The 25,502-nt window shown below is 50.6% G+C and overlaps 1 protein-coding gene across 7 annotated transcripts; it reads right to left on the reverse strand.

Moving 5' to 3' along the window:
- Positions 1-607: 607 nt before the first annotated feature.
- Kcnip2 (Kv channel-interacting protein 2) lies at positions 608-24,684 on the reverse strand. 7 transcript variants are annotated; one of them, XM_017318315.2, is made up of 11 exons: positions 24,131-24,676; positions 23,993-24,077; positions 5,353-5,448; positions 4,541-4,594; positions 3,842-3,966; positions 3,240-3,309; positions 3,002-3,072; positions 2,742-2,849; positions 2,461-2,565; positions 2,263-2,325; positions 611-1,979 (listed from the first exon to the last, which is right to left on the reverse strand). In XM_017318315.2, the coding sequence occupies exons 2-11, from the start codon at positions 24,063-24,065 to the stop codon at positions 1,932-1,934; spliced, it is 813 nt and encodes a 270-aa protein (XP_017173804.1). In that variant the 5' UTR covers positions 24,066-24,077; positions 24,131-24,676; the 3' UTR covers positions 611-1,931. The 7 variants fall into 7 exon arrangements, with proteins under 7 accessions (NP_663749.1, NP_109641.2, NP_663750.1 ...); NM_145703.2 differs by having other exon boundaries at positions 608-1,979; positions 23,993-24,325; XM_006527470.4 differs by having other exon boundaries at positions 4,541-4,642; positions 23,993-24,684.
- Between the last annotated feature and the right edge of the window lie 818 nt (positions 24,685-25,502).

The raw sequence follows: 25,502 nt of genomic DNA on the forward strand, positions 1-25,502 counted from the left end.
GAGAGAGAGAACATAAGAAAAGTCAATGAAGCTAAATTCTGAAAATATGTAAATGTATATATGCATGATATATCATGTGTGAGTATTTGCTTTAGTTTTTAGAATTCACATTCATGTTGAAATGGAATGGCAAAATTTTCATTTTCCAGAACGGGGATAAAATACATTTATGGCAAGGTGGGGGGAGACAACACGCTTAGCACATACAGCCTTTAGACGGCATCCCACCTTTCCTGTGTCCTCTCGAGTCATGAGAGGAGATCCCTGTAGGGGCTGATTTCCAACGTGAGTCCTGGTCATGTGCCAAGTCGCAGCCACACTTGAAAAGACAAGCACTTCCTTGAGAGGTTTTTTTTTTGGGGGGGGGGGTTGGTTGTTTTGTTTTGTTTTGTTTTGAGACAGGGTTTCTCTGTGTAGCCCTGGCTGCCCTGGAACTCACTTTATAGACCAGGCTGGCCTCGAACTCAGAAATCCGCCTGCCTCTGCCTCCCAAGTGCTGGGATTAAAGGCGTGTGCCACCTCGCCTGGCTCCTTGAGAGTTTAAAGGCCTGCAGGCCTGTCACCGTGGCAATTGTAGGGTAACAGGGATAAAGAGGCAGAGACAGCGGGCTGTGCATAGCCATGTGTTTTATTGGATCTGGTGTCTTTCTTATTATACAAAATAGGTAGAAGAGCCCAAAATGCAAAGCAGTCAACAATGTCTGACAGGAGGCGGGAAAGTGGGGGCCTTCCCCTCAGACCCTGGCTGACTGGGAAGGGGCGCTGAACGACAAGCAGGTTTATTAATAAGCAGCAGCAGCATGGCCGGATGCTGATGACAGGTTGGACCTGGATCCTATGGTCCCTGCCCTCTAGGTGAGCTCTGGAGCATCTCTGGGTAGACTAAAGAGTGGGGGTGGGGACCCTAGAGGATCCTAGGGCATTGTGGGGAGCCAGGCAAAGATTCGAATGGATGCCCCCACACTGGGTTCAGATGGAGTGCCCCTCTCGTTCTTCCCATTCCCCTAAGGCTGCCACTAGACTCACTCCACACCTCTACATCTAGACAGGGGTCATGGAGAATCAAACAGGGTCACCAGAACGGCTGACAGCCGGAGGGTAGGTGGGACCTTGACAGGCATCATCCAGGACACCGCTCACTCATCGTCCCCTGGCCACCACTCCCACCATAGGAGCAAGGAGGAGGGAGAGGTTTCAGGGATGGACCGGACATCTGGATCCTAAGACACTGAGAAGTGTATGGTGAATTTCTGGGACATTGCTAAGGACATAAGGCCTTCTGGAAAGTCTGGAAACTCATACTCTGCTGACCCAGAGCAGCAGCCCTGTGGAACCTGGCGGTGACAGCCAACCTGGGCTCTCATAGCCTGCCCAGGCTTTCTGGTCTCCACTCCAGCCTGATTCCTAGGACCTAACCACTGGCTCAGGGCCAAGATTTGTCTGCTTTCTTATTCTCCCCTCCCACAGGGTCCTCAAAGGCTAGGCTGAAAAGCCAGCCAGGGACAGGGACAAAGCATATTCTCTGAGAAGGGAGTCTTAGAGGAAAATCTGCGGTCAGGGATGGGGAAAGCACCATAGCAGGAGATATTCCGTCTAGTGTGGTCTCTAGAGTGGGCTGGGAGGCAGAGAACCACTTGGTCGTTCCCGACACCAGGGGTAGCCTCAGCACTGGGTATCAGTCGAGAAAGGGGTGAGAGTCGTCGGGGGTTGGGAATCTGCGCGCCCCCACCCACCCTCCAAAGACTTAGCTTGCCTACTCTCGCCACTTAGCTCAGGGATCTGGACTACTGAAGCGCCAGGATGTTGAATCCCTACAGCCCCCAGGGTACAGGTAGGATGAGGACAGACCCGGGGAGAGGAGGGTTAGGTTTGCCTGGACTAGGGCTACAGCATGGTTACCCTGGGACACACTAACCCCTCTCCCTGGGGAGCTAGATGACATTATCAAAGAGTTGCATGGACCTCATGATGTTCTCGTCCTGTGGTCATGGCAGGAGGGAGGCAGGCAGAGAGAGAGAGAGAGAGAAAGAAAGCTTGTCAGAGACACAGAGAAAGACGTTTAGTCGAAGAGGGGGACATTCAGGAATTAAGAAGGTTACCTGGGGGATCTGAGGCGGAGAAGGGGTAAATCTGCCCTGGTCATGAGAGAACAGGATTGGGAGGTGGGGTGTGACATGAAGTTGAGGGGAGCCTTTTCCTGTTTCATGGATTTAGGTCTGAACTTTAGTTCAGGACAGAGATGTGTAGAGAGTGGAGCCATACCTGTTGACAAGACTCAATGAATTCCTCAATGGTCACCACGCCGTCCTTGTTTCTGTCCATCTTCTGTAAGAAGGTAGTCAGGCAGGAGAATGGGGGAGGGGGGAACAGGAGAGAGAAAGATACTTAGGTAAGTGCCTTTCGGGGCCCCGGTGTCCTTCTGTCCACCCCAGGGCCACCAGCCCACCCAGACCCAGGCACCTGGAAGAAGCTCTCCACGTGTTCCCTCGGGGCCTCCTCCCGGAGGGCAGGGTAGGTGTACTTGCCCATCATGTCATAGATGGACTTCATGATGTCGAGCATTTCCTGTTAAGCCAAATGAGGTTTTTTTCCTAAGAGCCTCTGGCCTCCAAATTTAGGAGCCAAGGGCCAAGGACAGACCTCACTCACCCCTTACTGTTGACACCTGATATCAGATCCCTTTGCACATCGCCACCCAGCGCCCCCACACGCCACCCCTCTTGCCCCCGGTGGCCCTGCACCTCCTTCGTGATACAGCCATCCTTGTTGAGGTCATATAAGTTGAAAGCCCAGTTCAGTCTATCATCTATGGTTCCCCGAAGAATCACTGACAAACCAGCCACAAAGTCCTGGAAAAGGAGGTGGAGGGAACTTTGCCAACCCACTCTTTGGGTTTGGCATGGAAATCTTGGTCGTCCCCCACCCCCACCCCACCCCCCCCACACACCCCCGGAAGCCCAGGGAAACAGGCTTGTTTGGCCCATCATCTCTCCTGGCTCACCTCAAAACTGACAGAGCCATCATGGTTGGTGTCAAAGGCATTGAAGAGAAAAGTAGCGTAGTTGCTGGAGTCTGTGGGACAGGAACATGGCCTTCAGGCAGGCATACCCACTTCTCCTCGGCTTTCTAAGCCCTTCAGTCTCTCAGCACCCCCACACCTCCAGAACCCTCCTCCCACCTCCCCACCCCTCCAGCCTAGGGGTGGGCAGCTGTCGCCTCTTGGGTGTCTGTCTCCTCACCTCCTTGGGGAAAGAACTGAGAATAAATTTGCTTGAAGTTCTCCTCGTTGACAATTCCGCTGGGACATTCCTGGGTGGGGACAACCAGGCTGAGCAGACACACGAACCCCACTCCCTTCTCCATCACCACCCTCAGTCTCCCATAAGGAGGGGGGAAAAATCACCTTGCTTCTGTGGAACTTACCACAGAGTTCTGGTAAGGACTGGCAAGCAGACCTCTTCCCCGTGTACAAATAAACACGGACTAAACCATTACAAGCCCAGTTTGCCAATCCCAGTGCCCCGAACCTCAGGCTAGAAGTTGGGTCTCCAGGCCCCACCCATCTCCCTCTTTTTTTTTTTTTTAAAGATTTATTTGTTTATTATATGTAAGTACACTGTAGCTGTCTTCAGATACTCCAGAAGAGGACATCAGATTTCGTTACAGATGGTTGTGAGCCACCATGTGGTTGCTAGGTTTTGAACTTGGGACCTCCTGAAGAGCAGTCGCGCTCTTAACCACTGAGCCATCTCACCACCCACCCACCCCCGCCCCCATCTCCCTCTTGAAAGCAGGTACTTGCAGGTCAGCCCTTGCCCAGTCAGCTCCACCCTCCACTCACGTTCTTGAAGCCTCTGTACAGGACCTGCAACTCTCTGCGTGTGAACTTGGTTTGTTCCTGGAGTTGTTCCAGACCCTCAGGCCGGTGGCACACCGTGGATAGTTCAAACTCATCCTCCACGCTGTCTGCGGGGAGTGGTAGGGGGATAGCTTTGCCTCAGGTCAGGCCCTTGAGATCTCTTGGGCAATCTGCAAAGTAACTAACGCATATCCTCCACCCCACCCCCTTCTCCCTGTCCCATCTTCCACACCCGAGAGTGAGAGAGAACAGTTTGCCAGACTCTGAGCTAAGAACGTCGAAGAAAAAAAAAAAAGACACTGGTCAGCTTCGAGGTCAGTTGGGGCTAAGACTATGCCTGGCTCCGGACTCAGCACTGGCCCCTGACCCCTGGTGGGAGACAATCCCTTGTTGCATCTTCTCAGTAAGGGGACAGAATGGGGCCCAGGCACGCCAGAAGGTCTGAACCATTTTTGTACCAACTTAGTGCTTCCCAACCCCAATTCTAAAGGGCCCACAACCCAACCCGATCCCAAACAAACCCCGCCCATCCCAGCCATGCCCGAGCCATGCCCCGCCCAGCTCCAGCCAATCATCATTCAGACCCCAATCCCAACTCCACCCTCAGTCCCACCCTAGCTCCCAACGTCCATCCCCCCAGGCAAGTATCCCCATCCCGCCCCAACCAGGAGAGTAAGTCACCTGGGTCCAGCGGGCGGGGTCTGTGGGGGCGGAGGGAGGCTGGGGCAGCTAATGCTGAAGGGAGCGAATTGTCACCGAGAAGGCGGCAGAAGAGCAGGCCAACTGCAGACACTCCCCTGGCCCCACACTCACAGGAAATCTCACAGACTTGAGTATATCAACACACGAACCCCAGACCCACATCAAAAGCACACCACAGTGCACACAGACACTCATGATGAAATGGATTCCCCCCTTCTTGTCCAAATTAACTCTCCGTGGTGGCACCATCCGAGTGACGCAACTTTAAGTGCTCAAATAACTGCTACTGGGCCTTTATGGCTTACAAAATTCAGTATGCTTTTATAAGCTGGGCAAGGCTCAGCGGAAGAAATGGAACTTATAGACAAAAGGAGGTCACTACTCAATTGGGGGCCAATCATTTGAAGATCAGGCTAGCACAGGAAAACCTCAATAGCCTGACATCTACACCTGTCACCTGTTAAGGCATACAGGTGACATACATTCCAAGGTCTAAAAACAGGAAGGCCACAGAACTGCAGACCCAACCTCACCAGCTAAGCCACCCCCCATCACAGCCATGGCCGTGCTGATGCGGGCTCAGGCTTTAGGCCTAACACTCTAGCCCTGGCTCACCATTTTGCACGCTAGGGATGCTCACAAGCATGCACGATCCGACTATACATTCCAGTTTGTAGCTACACCCTTCACATTCGGACCCAGCCAGTTCCCAATCCCACCACACTTCACGCACCCACCCACGCACGCACGCACGCACGCCCCACCCCCGGAAGCATAGGTGAGACACTTGCTTTCACTGACTGAGGGCAGGGCTTGGGGCCCGCAGCACGGCAGCAGCTTGAGGAAACGCTGCTTCAGGGCTTTTTTACTGGGCCCTGGAGGGTGGCCTGGGAAGAGAGAAGAGCCCAGGAAGGCAGGTTAACTCCCACTGCCCCTCCAGTCTCCGTTTGCCTGGCTGCTCCCCCACCAATCACAAGTCAACACTGGCTGAGATGGGGATAATAAATAAATGGGGGATGTGTGGACGGGCAGGACAGTTGGGGCTGGGTTGCCTACTGGGTCTTATAGGCATGGAAAGTCAACTGGGGCCAGGCTTGGTCGTGCTGTATAAAGAGACATATGGCAGGCAAGAGTGAGGCAGCCTCAGAGTCTGCTAATGGCTAACTCCACTTGGGGTAATGTCTAAGGGATTGTCTGAACACGGATTCTCTCTCTCTCTCTCTCTCTCATACACACACACACACACGTGCTGCACAGTAACCATTTAGAATGGCAGGTGACATAGAAAGGACAATAACACTTGATGGCCTAAGCATTGTTCCAACCACAAAGTTTTACCCAATACTCTAATATACACAAATATGACCAAAGTAAAACATGATCACACAAACAGAGAGCCATATAGACCATCTATCTTGTGCACAGCATGATCGAACCAAATACAATATACAAGGACTCTCAGGCACCATACTGCTATGTATGAGGGATCTCAAGACATAATGACCAAGGCTATTAGGACTCATCTATGACATTCTGACCTAGATCTCTGTGAAGGTTAATATCTATTGTTAGTTTGATCGGACTTAGAACCATCTCTGGATGCAGAGCAGGGTACTGGCAGTGCACGCCTTTAATCCCAGCACTGCAGGTGGATCTCTGTGAGTTCAAGGCCAGCCTGGTCTGCAGAGCGAGTTTCAGGACAGCCAGGGCTACACAGAGAAACCTTGTCTTGAAAAAACAACAACAACAAAAAGAATATCCTAGGGGACACACCTCTGAACACCTCTGGTAGAAGAGGAAAGACCCACCCTGAATGTGGGTGGCATCATCCCATGGGCTGGGGTCCATCTCATGAATAAAAAGGGGACAGTAGAGAAGGTGGGCTGAGACCAGCAATAATGTGTGTTTCCTGACTGTGACAGCTTACTGTGACCCTCAACTACTGCACCTTCCTGACATGACACATGGGAGCTACAACTGTCTGCGGGTCATTTCATCAGTAAGAAGCGACTAATACAGAAAACTGGTTCCAGGAGTGGGGTTGTTACTGTAAACCAGGGTGGTTTGTAGGCCTTTAGAACAAGTTTATGAGAGAAGCCATGGGATAGAGAAGACCTAAGTAGGGCTTACATGGCCATTATAGTGAGACTGTGGCAGACAAGCATGCCAACAGAAATGCAGACAGTGGGGCTCACGATATAGCTTAGTGGAAGAGTACCTGACCTTGAGAATATATTACATGAAACTCTGAAACTGAAACCTAAGCTGCATTGGAGCCCTCAGGACGTTGGAGAAGCCAGAGCTATGGGAAGCTGCAGGCATTTAATAGAGAAGGTCCACAAGATACTGCAAGTAACACAGAAAGGGACTACCCAAGACTTGCCCAGTGGCTGCCACCAAGACCCCCAAAACCAAACGCAGCACTGCAGAATGTCCTGTTTGCCTAACTGCTAGGCTTAAGTCTTGCTTTGGCCCAGCCTGTCCTGGGCCCACCCCCACCCCTCTTTTCAGATGAGAAGAGTTGCTCTGTACCATTGCGGACTGGAACCCCATCACTTCTTTTTACTTTACTGGGGCTCGCAGCTAAGAGATTGTCCCGCGTCTCAAAAGAGACTTTGGGATTTTGAACAAATTTAGAACTGTTAACATTCTAGGAAATCTTGTGCCAAGGAAAAGCTCACTAGATAAAAGCTTAGCCACGCAAGCCTATTGACCTGAGTTCAGCCTCTAGCTCCCAGGTAAAATGTGGGAGGTAGTGGCACACATCTATAACCCAAGTGTTCCTATGGGGAGACGGGAGGCCCAGGCAGGATAATCCCTGCGCAGCTCATTGGCCTGCTCGCCTGGAGTATACAACAAAGCAGTAGCAGAAACCAGAGAAACCCTCACTCAACAGAGAGTGAGAATGGACTCCTGAAGGGTGACCTCTGACCTTCACATCATGGCATATGTATACATACACACGCTTACATGCGTGCCTGCATGTCTGCTCATACAGATGAACTGAACACATTTGCACTATGAGGTAACCAAGAGCCTTTGAAGACCAGGGATAGAAGAGTTGACAAGGCAAGGCAGTGGTGGCACACACCTTTAATCCCAGCACTTGGGAGGCAGAGGCAGGTGGATTTCTGAGTTTGAGGCCAGCCTGGTCTAGAGTGAGTTCTGGGATAGCCAGGGCTACACAGAGAAACCCTGTTTTGAAAAAACAAAAAACCAAAAACAAAACAGGAAAAAAAAATAAAGAAAAGAAAAGTTGACAAATGTGGAAAGCCTTTTTGGGGTACTGCTTGGCAGGAATCTGACATTACAGCATGACAAAGAAGTAAGTTCAGGTAGGGACCTGACATTGGCCAAAGACAAGGAAGTAAGAATCTCATTTTCGGGTAGAACAAAGAAGTAGGCTCAGATATCTTGATCATCCTTAGAAACGTTATCATGGGGCTTCGTGTTTATTGTCTTGCTTGATTCCTCGTTGTACTGTCCTTAATACCTGCATGTAATTAAAATGGTATAAAAGTGGATTGGAAAAAAAATTAAACCTGCCTTCAGTTTCAGAATTGACTGGAGTCGTGCCGCAATGTTGTCTTAACTGTCTTTTTTCTCCAGTGCTGGAGAACCTGTTGACTGACTGAGCTGGCTTGGGCAGACAAAGAATAGACCTGTGATGACTAGGTTTAGACTCACCTAGGGAGACACACCTCTATGTGTGCCTGTGATAGTTTGGATGAGAATGGCCCTCAGAGGTTACTATCTTTGAATACTTGGCCCCCAGTTAGTGGAACTGTTTGGGAAGGATTAGGACATGTGGCCATGTTGGAGGAAGTGTGTCACTGAGGGTGGTCTCTCTCTCTCTCTCTCTCTCTCTCTCTCTCTCTCATACACACACACACACACACACACCCTCTTCTCCCCGCCCCATGCCTGCTGCCCGTGGATCAGGATGTAAAGCTCTCAGCTACTACGCCCCAGCGCCATGCCTGCCTGCTTCCCACCAAGACGCAAGATGATCATGGCCTAACCCTCGAAAATGAAGCAAGTCCCCCAATTAAATGCTTTCTCTTCACACACTCTCTCCTCACAGCACGGGAACAGTGACCGTCTCTGAAGATGTTTCTAAATGGCTTTCACTGAGGCAGGAATCCCCATCATGAATGTGAGCAGCAGTAGCACCTGGGCTCGGAGCGCAGATTGAATACCCCGTTAAATACGAGAGACGGAGCTGAGCAGCAGCACTTGGTCCTCTGTTTTCTGACTGTGTCCAGGTGCTTCAGGGTCCTGCGGCCACAGCTAAAGACAGATCACTACACTGCTTTCCCCCCTATGGTAGACTATACATTGAAACTATGAGCCAAGAGAAACCCTTCTTCTCTTAAGTTCGTTTGCCACAGCAACGAGAAAAGTAACGAATGCAGTTACCACATACATAGCACCCACACGCTATGACTGTCCTTCATCCACAAAGGCTTAATTTCAGCCGGGCAGTGGTGTCGCACGCCTTTAATCCCAGCACTTGGGAGGCAGAGGCAGGCGGATTTCTGAGTTCCAGGCCAGCCTGGTCTAGAGAGTGAGTTCCAGGACAGCCAGGGCTACACAGAGAAACCATGTTTCAAAAAAATCAAAACAAAAACAAAAAAGGCTTAATTTGTCCTGGCACATCTACTTGTCCCTCTTGAAATGCCCCACTCCATAGCACCCTCAATCTTCCTTTGGAGAAGCGAGGTAGGAACTTGACTATATGACCAGCTCTTTGAAGGTGACACAGCAAACTTTTTGTTTGTTTTTGTTTTGTTTTGTTTTGTTGTTGTTGTTTTTTGAGACAAGGTTTCTCTGAGTAGCCCTGGCTGTCCTGGAACTCACTCTGTAGACCAGGTTGGCCTCGAACTCAGAAATCCACCTGCCTCTGCCTCCCAAGTGCTGCGATTAAAGGCGTGCGCCACCACTGCCCGGCGGCACAGCAAACTTTTACACAGTGACAGCTCTTAGACAGCTGGGTGTGATAGTTCTTGCTTATAATTCTAGCACTTGGGAATTGGAGGCAGGAGGATCAGGGGTTCAAGGCTAGCCCACTGGTTGTATCCTCATTTCTTTCTTTCTTTTTTTTTTTAAAAGATTTATTTATTATAAGATGCCTTTAAACACCAGTAGAGGGTGTCAGATCTCATTACAGATGATTGTGAGCCATCATGTGGTTGCTGGAATTTGAACTCAGAACCTTCAAAAGAGCAGTCAGTGCTCTTAACTGCTGAGCCATCTCTCCAGCCCCATCCTCCTCATTTCTACATGTGTCCATCACTGTAGCTGAGCCCCGGGAGACCCCTAACACTATTACATGTGTCTCTCAGTTGCACTCACCTACTACTACAGATCCGCTGGAGTTGGTACCCTGACTAGAGTTATGTCATTCCTAGTGGGGCCCAATGTCCTTCAGTTACATTGGTCTTCTGTCACAGCTCTCTATGCCACACTGTCCTGCCAAGCCAGGCTCTACCCAGAGGCCCAGACCTTGCTCCAAGGGGGCGACTCTATAAGGTTACAGCCTTCTCCCCTCCAACCCATCCCATCTCACCCAGGAGTTACTGAAAGGTAGTGGGGGAAGCGATGGGCCAGGCAGAGATCGATGGTGGCCTGGCCCTTGGCCCAGGCCTCCATTAGCTTGGACTCCGGTTTCCCAAAGCTGGATTATATATACCCAGGGCCTCTGGTGGTGGTGTCAGCCACCCAGGTGGTGGGTGGCTCTCCTGGGCCCCCACCTTCCTTGCTCCCCATGTCACCTGCTTGCACGCTCCTAAGCCTCATGTGTCTCCTCTCTCGCATATTCTGTGATAATGGGGTTTTCCAGGCGGCCCCTTGCTCACCATCACAGTCTAAAGGGGATGTGAACTAGAGGCAAACGACTTCATCTGTAATGAGCAGCTCAGCCCAGCTCCTCAGTTGATTTGACTCTGACTCCTTGTTTCTACCTCAATAACTGTGGCGAGAGGACGGAGGGTGCTCTTATTGAACCCCAGAACAGGCAATCCCTAGACCTCTCCCCTTGTCTCTAGCTTCCTTAACATCTTTCCAGTTCTGCCAGGTGTCTATCCTACAGCCTCCTCCCCCCCTCCCCTTGCCTGTGTCTAATGTCACTGAGTGACAGTGTGCCACATGTTCTTGCTGTGGAGAAGAAGGCGGGGCCGAAACTCTGGGCAGGTGGAACGTGAGTGGTTCCCTGTGCGCTGGCAATGCTATATCCTCCTAGCTGACATGGGACAGGACAGGTGGAAGCCCTAGAGACCATTCTTCCCTTACGTCAAGGAATTTGGGAGGCGAAGGGCTCTAGATATCCAGGTTATGATCTGATCCACTCTTGATCCCAAGTCTGGACAGAGCCACAGATGTCTTGGTCACAATGCTCCCACTCTTGTGCCCCCGAATCCACTCCCACCTTATGCCCCAGCCTGGGGCTATATATCCTCTGGGAACACTGGGAACAGTTACACATTCAACCTACTACCCAAAGAAGCTGAGCCACACATCCTGACCAGCCCAGAAACAGTAGCATCCACTATCTCACAAAGCCACAGTCTTGTCACTTCTACACGTGCAGTCATATCTCTGTCACATACGCAAACTTACACCCTGTCTCCTCTTACACATGAACACAGAGAGACACCTCACACAGTGAATAATTTACCCCCGCCACTTCCTGAAAACCTCTGTCAGTACCCAGACCCCTGGTGTCACACATCCTGAGAGTCACTGTGGGACCCTGGCTCCAAAAGAGACTTACCCTGCTGTGCTCTCTGGTTTTCCTTCTTTATACCAGACACTGTTTGCCAGATGGCTCCTGGTGTGCCCAGGTTCTTGTCACTCTCTCCACCCCACCCCCACCCCCCACCCCCGTCTCCCACATGCCAACCTCTCTTCCCTTTGTCATTGCCCACGAATCCGAAGCCTGTTCCCAGCATTCCCACTTGTCCTTTTTCTTCGGCGCCTCTCTCTCTCACTCACCTGCGCACTCTGCACCCGGGCATGAAGATAGCACAACCCAGTCCCCAAACAGTAACTCAGATATGCCCAGCTACCTGGGTTACCTTCCAAGGAGACAGGCTCAAAGAGGCCAAATTGTTCCAGAACCTTGACAAAAAGAACCAAGACCACAAGTACAGCCACCATTTCCAGCCCTTCCAGGGTCATGGCAGTCCTGGGGCATGGCCCCCACCTACTGATGCTCAGACAGGACACACTGCTCCACAACACTTCCCCCTCAGGCTCCCCTGCTTGAGTAAGGCTGAGTAAGACTGCCCTGCAGCCTCCCTCCCTGTCTCCCGCCCTGGGTCTCCTCCCTTCCCCTCTCTCCCCGCCTCTGCCCCACACACCTCCCAGCCACAGCCTCCGCCTTTTCCCTCCTCTTCAGGCCACCTCAGCCTCTGGACCAGCATCTCCTCCACAGGATCTATTGGTGTGAGGGAGGTGGGCTTAGAAGAGTGACCTGCTCCTGTTGTGGAGAGCTTCCCCGAGGCACTCTGTGACACAGGGACGGGACAGTGAGGGGCTGAGCTTTAAAAGGCAGGCAGGATGCGTGCGTGTGAAACTATGAACTGTACCCGGGAAAGTGATAGATATCTGGGTAAGAATGCATTAGGAGTTCTGGGTGTTTTATAGTGTGTACGTCAATCACCTTTTAAGGGCGACTGTGTTTGTGTGTGATGGTGTGTGTGTGTCACAGAGGTGTGTTTGGGAGTCTGATTGGCTTGGGTGTCTATGGAATATATATATATATATATATATATATATATATATATGTATATATATGTATATATATACATATATGTTTGTATATATGTTTGTATATATGTGTGTATATGTGTGTGTGTGTGAATCTGTGTGGGGATTTGGGAGTGTGGGGGTGAGCTGTGTGTCTTAGGAAGTTTCTGGGTTGGAATCCGAGGTTGGGTAGGCACGCATGTGCTGTACAGGGAGGCAATGGGTCTATGGTTACATTAATAGATTGATAGAGGACTGTGTGAGAACACAAGGGGAAGAGAAGAAGAGTGACCTCTCCTGTCAGAAGGACACTATCAGCATCGATTGCGGTTGTCATGGAGACTGTGAGGCGGGAAGCACTCTCTTCCCACAGGCCACAGGCAGTGAAACTGAGGCCCCAGGAAGGGAGGATTAGGTCTCACCACAGAAGCAGGAAGAAGGCCACTGGCCCTTTTATGACCCTCCAGGAAGGGAACTTTACTGAGGCTACCTCTGGGACTCTGACAACTAAAGCTCCTGGGGGGTGGGGGGGGGCTGTGTTTTCCCCCTCTTCAGGCTAGAGACTCATCCTGATATGCCAAAGCCTGACCCCTCCTTGGGGAGAAGCCCAGGATAGCAGGATAGGAGGGAAATATGAGCCCTCATGGCATCATCTCCCAACGCCTTGAAGCATCGCTGAAGTCTCGCCCTTCCTGGTGTGGGGCAGAGAGTGGGGATGGAGAGGCCTTCAGAGCCTGCAAACCACAAGACAAGGGCCCTGGGAGTTAACACTGTTACCATGGCATTGCAACGAGCACTCACTTCTACTAGATGATGCATTACAGCTTAGGATGCTATCAAATGGAACTCTCCCTATGAATCTTTGAAGGCATTCTCCCTTAAGCCAGAACCAGAGTAAGCTTAGGTCCAATGTCAGCGCCTCCATTTCAGCCCAGTCTGACTCTGAGCCTATCCTCTGTGGCTCCCTTCTTGAAAAGCTCCCGCTTCTGTCCGGGTGGCCCTTGCAAGGCTCCCCCCACCCTGCAACTCCAGGATTATTGGGTCTCCATTGGGCTTGGGCGGGAATCAGTCCCTTTGCTCCAGTTGAAGGTCCAACTGCACTTCTACAGAGCTACCACTGGGGGTCAGTGTCTACCTCATACCCTATCGTAACCCTGTGTGTTTACCAGCCCAGGGACGTTGGGGAGGAAGATAGCTGTGCCTGCTGTGCCTCAGCGCTCATCCCCCCCCCCCCCCCCGGTGGCAAGAAGAGAGTCAACTCACAAGTTGGCTGCAGTTTCTCATACCTTAGAAGTTACTGCTTCACAGATGAAAACAGTAAACATCCCACGAGCCTGTGATGCCCTTTTACCATCAAGAGAGCCCTCCGTTTCAGCCACTGTCCCACAGGTGGTCCTACCTGAATGGCCACAGACTCATCACCCTCTAAGCCCATGAAGCCTTCCCTTTTCACTACCCCAGAATCCAGAGGTGGTCCTCATCTTTCTAGGCAGCTGAATTCTCCTTCCTCTTTCAGCCCGCAGCTGACAACCCAAGTCTTTGAGCTGGGTAGGCTGCGGCAGCATATTCCTGTAACCCCAGGACACCTGCAAGTGGCTGCAGGAGGATTTGGCATTCAAAGACAGCCTTGGCTATCTATACAGGTCGGTTAAGGCCAATCTGGGCCACTTGAAATCATGTTGTTGTTTTGTTTGTTTTTTGTTTTGCTTTTTAAAATCCTGTTGAATCCACAAAATGCAACCCCTAACTCAATGTTATTAAGCAGAAACAGGAGAAAGGAGAGGTAGTGTCAGAAGCTGAAAATGCCAGACTCCCCTGAGTTCAAATCAGTTTATAACTTGTACTCAAATGGGGGAACTCCCGACCTCCTTTATTTCACATTAAAAAAAGTATTATTTGAGCTGGGCATAGTGGCTCACTTCTTTAGTACCAGCTTTCGGTTGGCTGAGGCAGGCAGATCTCCGAGTTCAAGGCCAGCCTGGTCTACAGTGAGTTCCAGGACAGCCAGGGCTACAGAGATAAACCATGTCTCAAGAACAAAAACCAGCCGGGCGGTGGTGGCGCACACCTTTAATCCCAGCACTTGGGAGGCAGAGGCAGGAGGATTTCTGAGTTCCAGGCCACCAGCCTGGTCTACAGAGTGAGTTCCAGGACAGCCAGGGCTATACAGAGAAACCCTGTCTCGAAAAAACAAACGAACAAAAAAAAAAAAAAACAAAAACAAAAACAAAACACAAATAAAAAGAAAAATAAACACATTTGGGGGAAGAGTTCAGGGAACTGTCACAGCACACGTATGGAGGTCAGCAGACAACTTGTAGGAGTCTGTCTTACCTCTAGGGTCCTGGAGCTGGAACACAGGTCATGAGGTTTAGGGGGTCAACTGCCTTTGCTGGCTGAGCCATTGACAAGTGGTTTTTGTTTTTGTTTTTTTGTTTTTTGAGACAGGGTTTCTCTGGAATTCACTCTATAGACCAGGCTAGCCTGAAACTCAGAGATCTTCCTGCCTGTGCCTGCTAAGGGCTGGGATTAAAGGCGTGTGAGTCACCACCACCTGGTACCTTGATGAGTTCTTAGCATGTATGTATTGGAGCTTCTCCCCTTACAAAGCTTTTGATGAACTAGAACGTGAACACTGGACAACTTCGTAAGTGCTGAATAAGCATGGATTGCCACTGTGAGCAACAGGGCGACAGAGCGACAGAGCACTCGTCCCAGGGCTCCACAGCACGCAGCAGCTCACAAATGGTTCAGAGTTGTTACTGTCACTATTTCTTTTTTTTACTGTCCCCCCCCCCCCCCAGACAGGTTCCCCCCTTTTAGATTTTACGTATATACATATTTTTCTTTTCTTTTTCTTTTTTACGTATTTTTCCTAAATGTGTATCTGTGTACCACATGCATACATGGTGCCTGTGGAGGTCTGCAGAAGGGGTCAGAGCCTCCTGGAACTGGAGTTACAGGTGATTGTGAGCCATCATGGTGCTGGGAACCAAATCCAGGTCCTCTGCAAGAAACAACTGCTCTCAACTGCTGAGCCATCTCTCTAACCCCTGCTCAGGATCTTCACATAGCCTAGCCTGGCCCCAGATTGTCCTGCCTCTGCCGAAAAAGTGCTGGGATTACAGGGGTGTTCCACCAAACTGAGCAACATTTCTACTCTGATGGCTTCTCATGGCAACCCCTTGAAGTCTACAGCAACTAGCACTGTGCACCTTGCACTGGCGAGGTAAAGAAGGTCCAGGGTGACTTTCTCAAGGCACTCAGCTGAGAGCAGCTAACTTGGAGACTGGACAAGATCTCAATGTACCCTCAACTAGATTCTTAAGATGGTAAAGAGGCTAAAAACCAACCAACCAACCAAACACAACAATAGCAAAAAACTCTACTGAACCAGGCAGGCATGGTAGCACACACCTTCGATGTCAGCACTGGAAAGAGTGAGGCAGGAGGATCTCTCAAGTTCCAGGCCAGCCTGAGCCACACAGAAGGAAACCCACTAAACACATAGCAAAGCAACGTACACAAATTGATCCCAAGGTGGAACAAGGTGAAGGAGATCCAAACGCAAGCCTGCCATTAGGTGGGGAGACAGCTCCCACTGAGAAAAACTCATTTAAAATTGTTCTCTTATATGGCTACTATAGATAAACTGTTCTAGGCAAGCCATTAAAAGAGCTATATTGCAAATGTTTTCTGATTGAGGAATCAGGGAAAAGCCAGTCTAAACTGCTATCATGGTACTGAGGCTCAAACCCAGGGCCTTGTACGTGGTAGACAATCGTTTTACCATGGAGCGGCTAGAGAGAAGACTCAGTGGCTAACAGCATATACTGCTGCTGTTCCAGAGGATGTGGGTTCAGTTCCCACACCCAACAGCTCTCCGCCTCCTGTAAAGCTAGCTCCAGGAAACTTGGTGCCCTCTTCTGGCCCCTGAGGGCATCTGGACAGACATTATATATATATATACAGGCATCCATATTTTTTGAAAAAGTAGTTCTACTGTTGAGCTATATTCCCAAACCTTTGGAGTGTTGTTTATTTTTAAAGCCATATCCTCAGTCCAGGGTCTTGCTATGTAGCTCAGGGTAGCCATGTTCTTCGGCTTCCACCTCCTAGGTGCTGGAACCACACGTGCTACTGTGTCTAATTTTAAACTGACCACACATGCCTACAAAACTAAGCACTCACGAGGCTGAAGCATGCAGATCTTGGAGTCTAAGGCCAGCTTTTACTACATAGCTCATTCCAGGCTACCCAGTCACAGCTATATAATGAGAACCCATCTTAAAAAAACAAAAAAAACAAAAAAACCCAAAAAAAAAAAACGCTGGCTCAAACATCAACAGTCCACCTTAAAAAAAGGGTCAGCATTTGGTAAGCACATTAGTTATCAGTATGTATTATTTTATGTCCTGAGAGGAACTAATATTCATGAAGTGACTTTTCCCAAGAAAGTCGTTAAAATTCTGGTAAAGAATGACTTTGGCTGGGCACTTCCCAGCACTCGGGAGGCAGAGGCAGGTGGATTTCTGAGTTTGAGGCCAGCCTGGTCTACAAAGTGAGTTCCAGGACAGCCAGAGCTATACAGAGAAACCCTGTCTCAAAAACCAAAAAAAAAAAACCAAAAAGGCCTCATAGCATTGCCTCCGACATTGTGCTACTGGGTAGATGTGCAGACTAACAACTCTGCATCCAGGTGTCCTGCCCACATGTCTTCCCTTTTCCTTCTAGTTCTCAGAGACCTTGATCCAGCCTCCCAGGAACTCCTGATTCTAAATCCACCAGGCGTCCTGGGAAGCAAGAGACAGAGCTTTTCTCAGAGTCTCTCTTCCTCCTACAGAAACTTCTCAAGTCTTAAGAGTTCAATGAGAGGGCTGGCAGGATGGCTCAGTGGGTAAGAGCACCGGACTGCAACCACATGGTGGCTCACAACCATCTGTAACAAGATCTGCCTCCCTCTTCTGGAATGTCTGAGGACAGCTACAGTGCACTTTAAATAAATAAATAAATAAATAAATAAATAAATAAATAAATCTTAAAAAAAAAAAAAAGAGTTCAATGAGAGGGCTGGCGGGATGGCTCAGCGGGTAAGAGCACTGACTGCTCTTCCGAAGGTCCTGAGTTCAAATCTCAGCAACTATGTGGTGGCTCACAACCACCCATAATGAGATCTGATGCCCTCTTCTGGTGCGTCTGAAGTCAGCTACAGTGTACTTATGTAGAATAATAAATAAACCTCTGGGCTGGAGCGAGTAGAAACTGAGCGAGTGGAGTTGATTGGAACAAGCAGAGGTCCTAAAACTTTAATTTCCAACAACCACATGAAGGCTCACAACCATCTGTATAGCTACAGTGTACTCACATACATAAAATAAATAAATAAATCTTAAAAAAAAAAAAAAAGAGAGTCCAATGAGAGACTGATACAGACTTGACTTGGCTTATCCATGGGCTTCAATTGTCCAGTTCGCAGCGCCTGGCGATTAAACTCTGGGTCTATCACCTGGGAGGCAAACATGAGACCTGGGAGCTGAACCTACAGAGGTCAAGCCAGGTGGTGGCACACGCACTGGGGAGGCAGAGGCAGGAGAATCTGAGTTCAAAGTCAGCCTGTTCTACAGAGTGAGTTCTAGGACAGCCAGTGATAAACAGAGAAACCCTCAGGGTCTCTGAAACCCTAAGCCCAAACCCAAACCAACCAAACAAAAGAACTCACAGAAGTCCACTGGCTCTGCCTCCTGGGTCCTGGGGCTAAAGGTGAGCTCTTTACCCAGCCTGAATTTTACTTTTTATTTTTCAGAATGGGTTCTCACTGTGTGTCTGTAGCCCGAATTACCTGAGTACCCAACATGCACTTCAGGTTAGCCTCAAACTCATGACACTCCTTAGCCATGATGCTCAGACTTCTTTTCTTTTGAAGATAGGGTGCCTGCCTCTGCCTCCCAAGTGCTAGGATTAAAGGCGAGCGCCACCACGCCCGGCTCTTTTCTTTTGAAGATAGGGTCTTTACTTTTTTCCTTCTTCTTAGTTTTTTGAGACAGGGTTTTTCTGTTTAACAGCTGTGGTTGTCCTGGAACTCTCTGTCTCAGAGATCTGCCTGGCTTTGCCCTGCCCCCAAGTTCTTGGTCTCTCTATGTAGCCTTGGCTGCCTTGATACTTAATATGTGACCTAAGGTAGTTTCAAACTTCCAACAACCTTCTAGCCTCAGTCCCTCGAGTGCTAAGATCACGGGTATGTGTGGCCAGACTGTCTATAACCATGTTGGTTTGGGTTGGTGCTGGGGATTGAATTGAGGGCCATGCACACTTGAGGTGAACACTCTATGACTCTGCCATATAGCCAGCTCCAGAGGGAAATCTTTTTTTTTTAAAGATTTATTTATTATTATATCTAAGTACACTGTAGCTGTCTTCAGATGCACCAGAAGTGGGCATCAGGTCTCATTATGGATGGTTGTGAGCCACCATGTGATTGCTGGGATTTGAACTCAGGACCTTCGGAAGAGCCGTCGGTGCTCTTAACCACTGAGCCATCTCTCCAGCCCCCAGAGGGAAATCTTTTTTTTTTTTTTTTTTTTTTTTTTTAAAGAGGATGCTAGGCCTCTGGCCTCATCTTGTAAGGGCACTAGTTGTTTTATTTATTTATTTATTTTTATTTATTTATTATATGTAAGTACACCGTAGCTGTCTTCAGACACTCCAGAAGAGGGAGTCAGATCTTGTTACAGATGGTTGTGAGCCACCATGTGGTTGCTGGGACCCGAACTCTGGACCTTCGGAAGAGCAGTCGGGTGCCCCTACCCACTGAGCCATCTCACCAGCCCCGGGAAATCTTAATGGAATCACTTTAGGCAAAGTAAGAACTCAAGACTCAACTGTGAGAGCACTGGGCTGGTCCTTCCCAGACATCTCAGATCTCACCACAGAGGTGCTGCTAGCAACCATTTACTATCCACAATTCAAGGCTGGAAAAATACTGCCTTGTGGAGGAACCCACACCCTAAGCCATCTGCTCTCCACTGTCACTCCGTCAGCAAAGACCCCAAAGCCCTTGTCTCAGCCCCCCCAGACCATTCCATCCCCAGCCAATCAAGAAGATCCTGCAGCCCCCAGCTGCATCAGGTGATTAATGACCTCCCTAGGCGTTGGGGCTATTTTGGGTCCTGGAAGTCAAGCCTGCAGTGATTGAGAGCTGGCCCCGCCTGGCTCCATCCATCTGTCACCGGAGACAAGCCCAAGCAGGGGGCTTGAGGGGATACATGCTCCCCAAGAGACCTGTAAGCATGGCTCTCATTCAGCCCCAACAGTCCTCCTTCTGAAGGCACATGGCGTGAAGCAGCCATAGGCCCTGAACATACCGCAGGGGCTCAGGTGAAGCCCATGTAATGAGGCAGAGAACTACAGATCCCGGAATGCCATGGGGCCACGTTGTTTCAGTTTCTTTGAAGCCAGGATGAGGGGAGAATTCCAGGTTCTGTGCGCCCAGGTAGCCCTAAGGAAACCTAAGTGGAGGTGTGCGCAAACCTCAACAGCGTCATGTGGAACCCACAATTCACAGCATAAATCCACAAACTTCATGCCAACGTACAACTTCATGAAAGCTAGTTATCTGACTCAGGGCTCTCAAACCAAACTCCAAAGCACTAGAACCCTGGCAATCCTAGGGATGTGCAATCCAGGATGCACCACAGTGTTGGAGACACACAACTCCATCTGTCTGATCAGGCATGAACTCACTAGTGAGCTCAGCTTGTTCTAGCCTTTTTTTTTTTTTTGGGGGGGGCACTGATAGGTCATTGTAAGACATTCCTCCTAAACCCAAGTAACGCAATACAGGGCTGTGCCTTTCCCCAGCCCAGCACAAGCGTCTTCCTCTCATCCCAGAGCCCTGCCCCTTTCTTGAGGCTTCAATGAGCCTTATCCAATGTTGTGAGCTATGCTGCCCGAAGCTTCCTTTATTCTGATGCTCTGTGAGTGAGTGGTCCTTAGCCCCTGCTATACTCTGAGCGAACTTGCCCTCTTACCCTGATGAAGTGCAAGTCCCTGCTCCCTCCGATCTCTGTGAGAAGCCCTTCTCTCCACCTCTGTAAGGCTCCAATCCCGAGCCACTCATTTTTAGAGGGGTCCTCCCTTCCCTTCCTCATACCTGGCGACAGTGACCCAGTCACCAACTGGTAGAGAGACCGAGCTGCCTGCCCCAACGGGCTCCGGCACCTGCGAGGGCAGCGGTTCATGGCTTGGCTGAGAGCACAGTGTCCAAGCTCCGCCCCCAAGGTTTCTGACTGAGGGCGGTGCCGCCCCCATTAGAGTGGGTGGTGCGAGAGGGCAAGACTGACAGGCGGAGTGTCTCAGACCCTGAGCCTTTCAGATGCAGGTTGCTGGCCTCATAGGCGCACCTTTTCAGGTCATAAGCGCTCTGCACCCACCCGCAAAGCTCTTAGAGATGGGGGTGTGGCGGAGGGGCAGGGCAGGGCAGGGCAGGGCGTTCGCTCCTCACCACTTTCTCTCCAAACGTCTTCAGGATTTCTGGTAAGGAAAAGAGGTACACACGAATTTTGAAAGAAAACCTGGATGACTGAATGACGAATGACTTATTTATTTTAGATCGGGTCTTGTCTGGCACTTGCGACATGATTCAGGCTGGCCTCAAATTCATGGCAATCCTCCTGTCTCATCTTCCCAAGTGCTGGGATTACAGATGTGAGCCACTACAGATCTTATTTATTACCTTTTATTGCTCCACTTCAACCCCTCTTCCGGCTGTTTTCCCCACCCCCATCTCCCATATTAGCACAGGGACGCTACAGGGGTGAGAGGACATAGTTGTCATGGCAACTCTCCACACTTCCTGGACCAATGGGAGAAAAAGCAGGAAGGGAGAAAGGACATTACATTAGCTTAGCGAACCTATTGCTGCCTCCTGGCTCCAGATTCCTTTCAAAACTATGCCTGTCTTTAGAGTTCCCTTTCTTAAAAAAAAAAAACTCAACCATCACTTGCTGGCTCCCAGCCAACTACAACAAGTAGAAGCCCCCTCATTTAACAATCTTTGTGTAGGGCTGGAGAGATGGCTCAGCAGTTAAGAGCACCGACTGCTCTTCCAAAGGTCCTGAGTTCAAATCCCGGCTCGCAACCATCCGTAACAATCTCTGTGTAAACCCCTTTCTGGGACTTATTGCTATGTAAATCCTTCTAGCACCTACAAACACTTCAAAATCCTGGGAAAGGCCATAGAAGATGTATGCTCCCATTTCTTCCACTGTGTGTGCGCGAAGGGTAGGGGAACACGCCTATATTAAGAGAAGAGAGCTACCATTAAACACCACACCTTGTCTACTCGAACCCACTGGCAACAGTGCCCACGAGGAATTAGTTTCATACACAGGGCTCTTTGGCCACACGGGGGCGCTCCATCCCCAGGAACGATACTTTAATTGCCAAAGGAACAAGACTCCAGGGATCCTGGACCCAGGCCCTGGGGCATGGCCAGTCAGGACCCAACTCGCAATTTCAGCTTGGACAGTTCTTTTTAGGCCTCTCTTTAGATGGGGTTGCTGCTGAGCGCTGATTCAGCCTTTCCCCGCTGTGCAGCACTGCCAAACAGCCCCCCTCCCCCCCCCCCAGGCAGGTAAGAATACGAAGAATTGGGGGTTACGGGGTGGGCACATCCTACCCTACCCCTACTAAGAAAGTCTTTCCCAATTGCTTTGAGCTTGGTTGGGATAAGACTGCGATGGTTGGGGTGTATCCAAGTTGCTCCGAATAATAACTTTAAGACCACTTTGCTGCCAGCATAATGAACCAAGTTGATAGGGATACAGCCTCTTCCTCTATCCCAAATGCAACTGAGGAATCCAACTTGCATAGGGAAGGAAGGGGGGGGGGGGCGCGGCGGGAGCACGCTTCAGCACCGTGGACAACGACTCCTCCTTAGGGCTCCAATCAGAGGACTCCAGTCACAAGACAAGCCTCTCTTTACAAAGGAGAGGTCTCCATAGTGCTCTCCAGTCACGTGCAGAGCCATCTACAGCAAGGATGGTGAAGACTGGAGAAGTTAAGGTTTGGGTCCAGCCTAGGCTACATAGTAAGGCCAGGACTATGCAGCAAAACACTCGCTCACGATAAATAAATCGAGTAGCCCAGCGAGGAGAATATTTCACTAAAGGGGAGAATGGTGTAGGAAGTAAACTAACTAATCGCATGTTAATGGGGGCTCTTGGACCCTTACTGCTTTCAAGGATCCTGAATTGATGGCGGGCACAGAGCAGAATGGGGTCACACATTCACACACCGCTGGTGTCCTGACATTGCAACTAGGGTCATCCCAAAGTCAGTAGCTGAGACTTATTCTCAGAGCACTAGATCCTGGTCCCCTTCACTGCTTCCCAGGTTCTGCCCTGACTCTGTTGAGAAGGGCAAGGATTATGGTCTTCCCCACTTGCCCATCGCTGTTTCTGTCTTTGGACAGACAGCCCCCCTCCTACTCTTCGTTGGAGTTCTTAGGAGTTCTACACAACGAGACACAAATATGGAAATATACAAAGGTGACAAAGTCATTTACATAAACAGAATTTACCTACCAAGCTTAGTACTCTACACACACATATAGACCCTCCCAAGGTGGGCCACAAAGTGACGGGTGTGGGAGGGGTTGGGGGGAGGGGAGCCTTCCCACACTTCATAGGCCCATAGTTTCTGTCTTTATTCTGAAGGAAAGCAAGAGGTTTAGATGAAGTTCTAATAGGGTTGCTGGTAATTAAAGAAGCTTTGCATGCTCAGAATGACCTGAGTAATTACCCTCCGGGGTAGAAACTAACCCAGGACTAACCAAAGACTCTCTACAGGGGCCAAGGGCTAGAACCCCAGGGTGGTGGGTCTCTCTTTGGGTCCTTGAGCTTTTTGCAGGAAATAGAGGGAGCAAATGGGGGGCACTAAAGAAAGACCCTTGCTAACACCCGGAAGACAGAGAGGCAAAGAGGACAGAAATGCCATTAACAGTCACAGGGGCCCCCACTGCAGGCATCATGCTTGAGAGTGGACAGCACCAAATGCTGAAACAACCCACAGCCCCACAATCACAAACACTTTTAATGAATACTCATGCCAGAAGTCTTCTTAAGGGACAGAACACCACCAAGTGACACCACTCTGGTTGTCACACGCCATTTCACACAGAATCATTCAAAGCACACAGTTGAACATGTAACAGACATATGGTTAGAACAAACTTCACTAGTGCAGCCGGGGTCCTACACAACCACACTCAAACATCTGGCAAGCCCATAAAATCGCACTGCCTCATGCAAACACACTCACCCCGGCTGTCACCAACGCTCAAGGCACACGGCAAACAGCTGTGGGAGGTGCACATACATACACAGACACACAGGAACGACAGGTGCTCCCGCACGTAACACCTCCCACTCCAGACACACTCCTAGCCCTGTGTCACACACGCCTACACCTGCTGCCTCTCTACACCTGCCCCACCTGTTCTTCCTCAGCCCCCTAGGGACCCAAAGCTTTAAATCCTAGGGTCTTGTTCCCTAGACCAGCCTGCAAGGTGCACAGGAATGGGGCAGAGTGTGCATAAGGGCCAAGCCAGGGGGCAGAGAGATGGAAGGGTCTAGGGGGATGGAGTCTGCTCACCCTCCCAGGACCCCTGAGCCACCTACTCACCCGTAAGCTGGTCATAGGAGCCGTCCAAATCTCGGGATTCGGACAAACTCTCCTTTCGGCCTTGGCCCCGCATGGCCCCCGGCGCCCCGCTCCCGCCTGGGCCGTGGGAGGGGGCGCCGGGTGGCCAGGATAGGGCGCTCACACAGTGCCCCCTGGCGGCGCAGCGACCTGCTGGGGCTGGGGGCCGGGAGTAGGGGCTGGCAAGGCTTTTCTCTGGGGAGCGCTGGATTTTAGGGCCCACCTCAGAGTCCCGGGGCAGGAGCAGGATCCTTGGGCAGCAAGTGAGAGCGGAGCAGAAGGCAGCGTGGAGCTGAGAGCCGAGCCTGAGCCCAGCCGCCTCTCCTCCGCCCCCTCCCCGCGGCTGTCACTGCCGCCTCCCCCCTTAGGCGCTGCCGGGATTGGCTCCCCCTACCCCCGCCCCCCACCCTCTGCAGCTCGGAGGAGGCACCGGGTGAAGGGGTGAACTGGAAAGTGCCGGAAGGGAGAATAGCTCTCCATCTACACCACCCACAATTGCGGGGCTTCGAGAAGAGGGGGCCAGAAAAGCCCCGCTGTGAAGAAACCCCGCCTCCAATTCTCAGGCACCTCTTTCCCTCCGCCCCCCAGTCAGCCAGTCCTGCACAGCTGGGCCAGAGCCTGGGGTATGTCTGAGTCCCTGGTTCCCTCTGCTCCTCATCTCAGCCTTATATTCTCGGTTGTTCCTCCTGCCGAGAGTTGCGTGTTCCTAATCAGCAGCCACCCTTCTCTAGCGGAATGAGGATGCAGAGCCAACCAACCCAGCCTCTGGACACGGGCTCACAGGTGGCACTGGGTACATTTGTCTATCTCAAGTTCCGGAGGGGGCCTCACTTTCTGAATGCCCTCTTCCCAGATCTGATGACTCTTCCTACCCACCCCCCTCCCCAGGCAACTGGGAAGGCAAAAGAAAGAAGTCAACTTTTTTTTTGCCCCTTTCTCTCCCCCCACCTGCTGTTCTAGACTTTGTTTTCCCGGCAGATTTAGGGAGCTTCTGAAAGGTTTGGGGATCCGAGTGTGATACAGAAGCGAGACGAGATGTCTCCCTCATTTTCTGAAGTGAGGAACAGCCCTGCACAGCCCGGCACACAGCTCCCTCTCTCTCCACCTCTTGTCTCCAGGAATGGCCTGTTAAGACCAAAGGTCTCAGCTAAAGTACCTCAACACATTGAGTCTTTTCAGTCAGATTTACTTTCCAAATACTTGAGTCAGTGAACTGTGGCGGGTGTTCCTGTATGAGGCTGGGACAGGCAGCTGCCTTAAGGAGGCCTGTCTCTGGAAGGAACGCTCCCAGAAACCTCCACAGAGCTGTCAGAGGCACCAGCCAAGCTGATTTGTAGACTCCAGGCTAAACGTCTTAGGTGTACAGGAAGGAACCCGGCAAGGGTGGGCTTCTAGTCAGGAAAAAAGGAGAGCTTTGCTTAGGGCTGCTTGTCCTAGACGGAACCGGAGGGACCTGCTCATAACATTACTCCCTTCTTTCACCCAAAGGCAA

This window comes from Mus musculus, chromosome 19 (assembly GCF_000001635.26).
Source record: "Mus musculus strain C57BL/6J chromosome 19, GRCm38.p6 C57BL/6J".
Classification (NCBI taxonomy): Eukaryota; Metazoa; Chordata; class Mammalia; order Rodentia; family Muridae; genus Mus; species Mus musculus.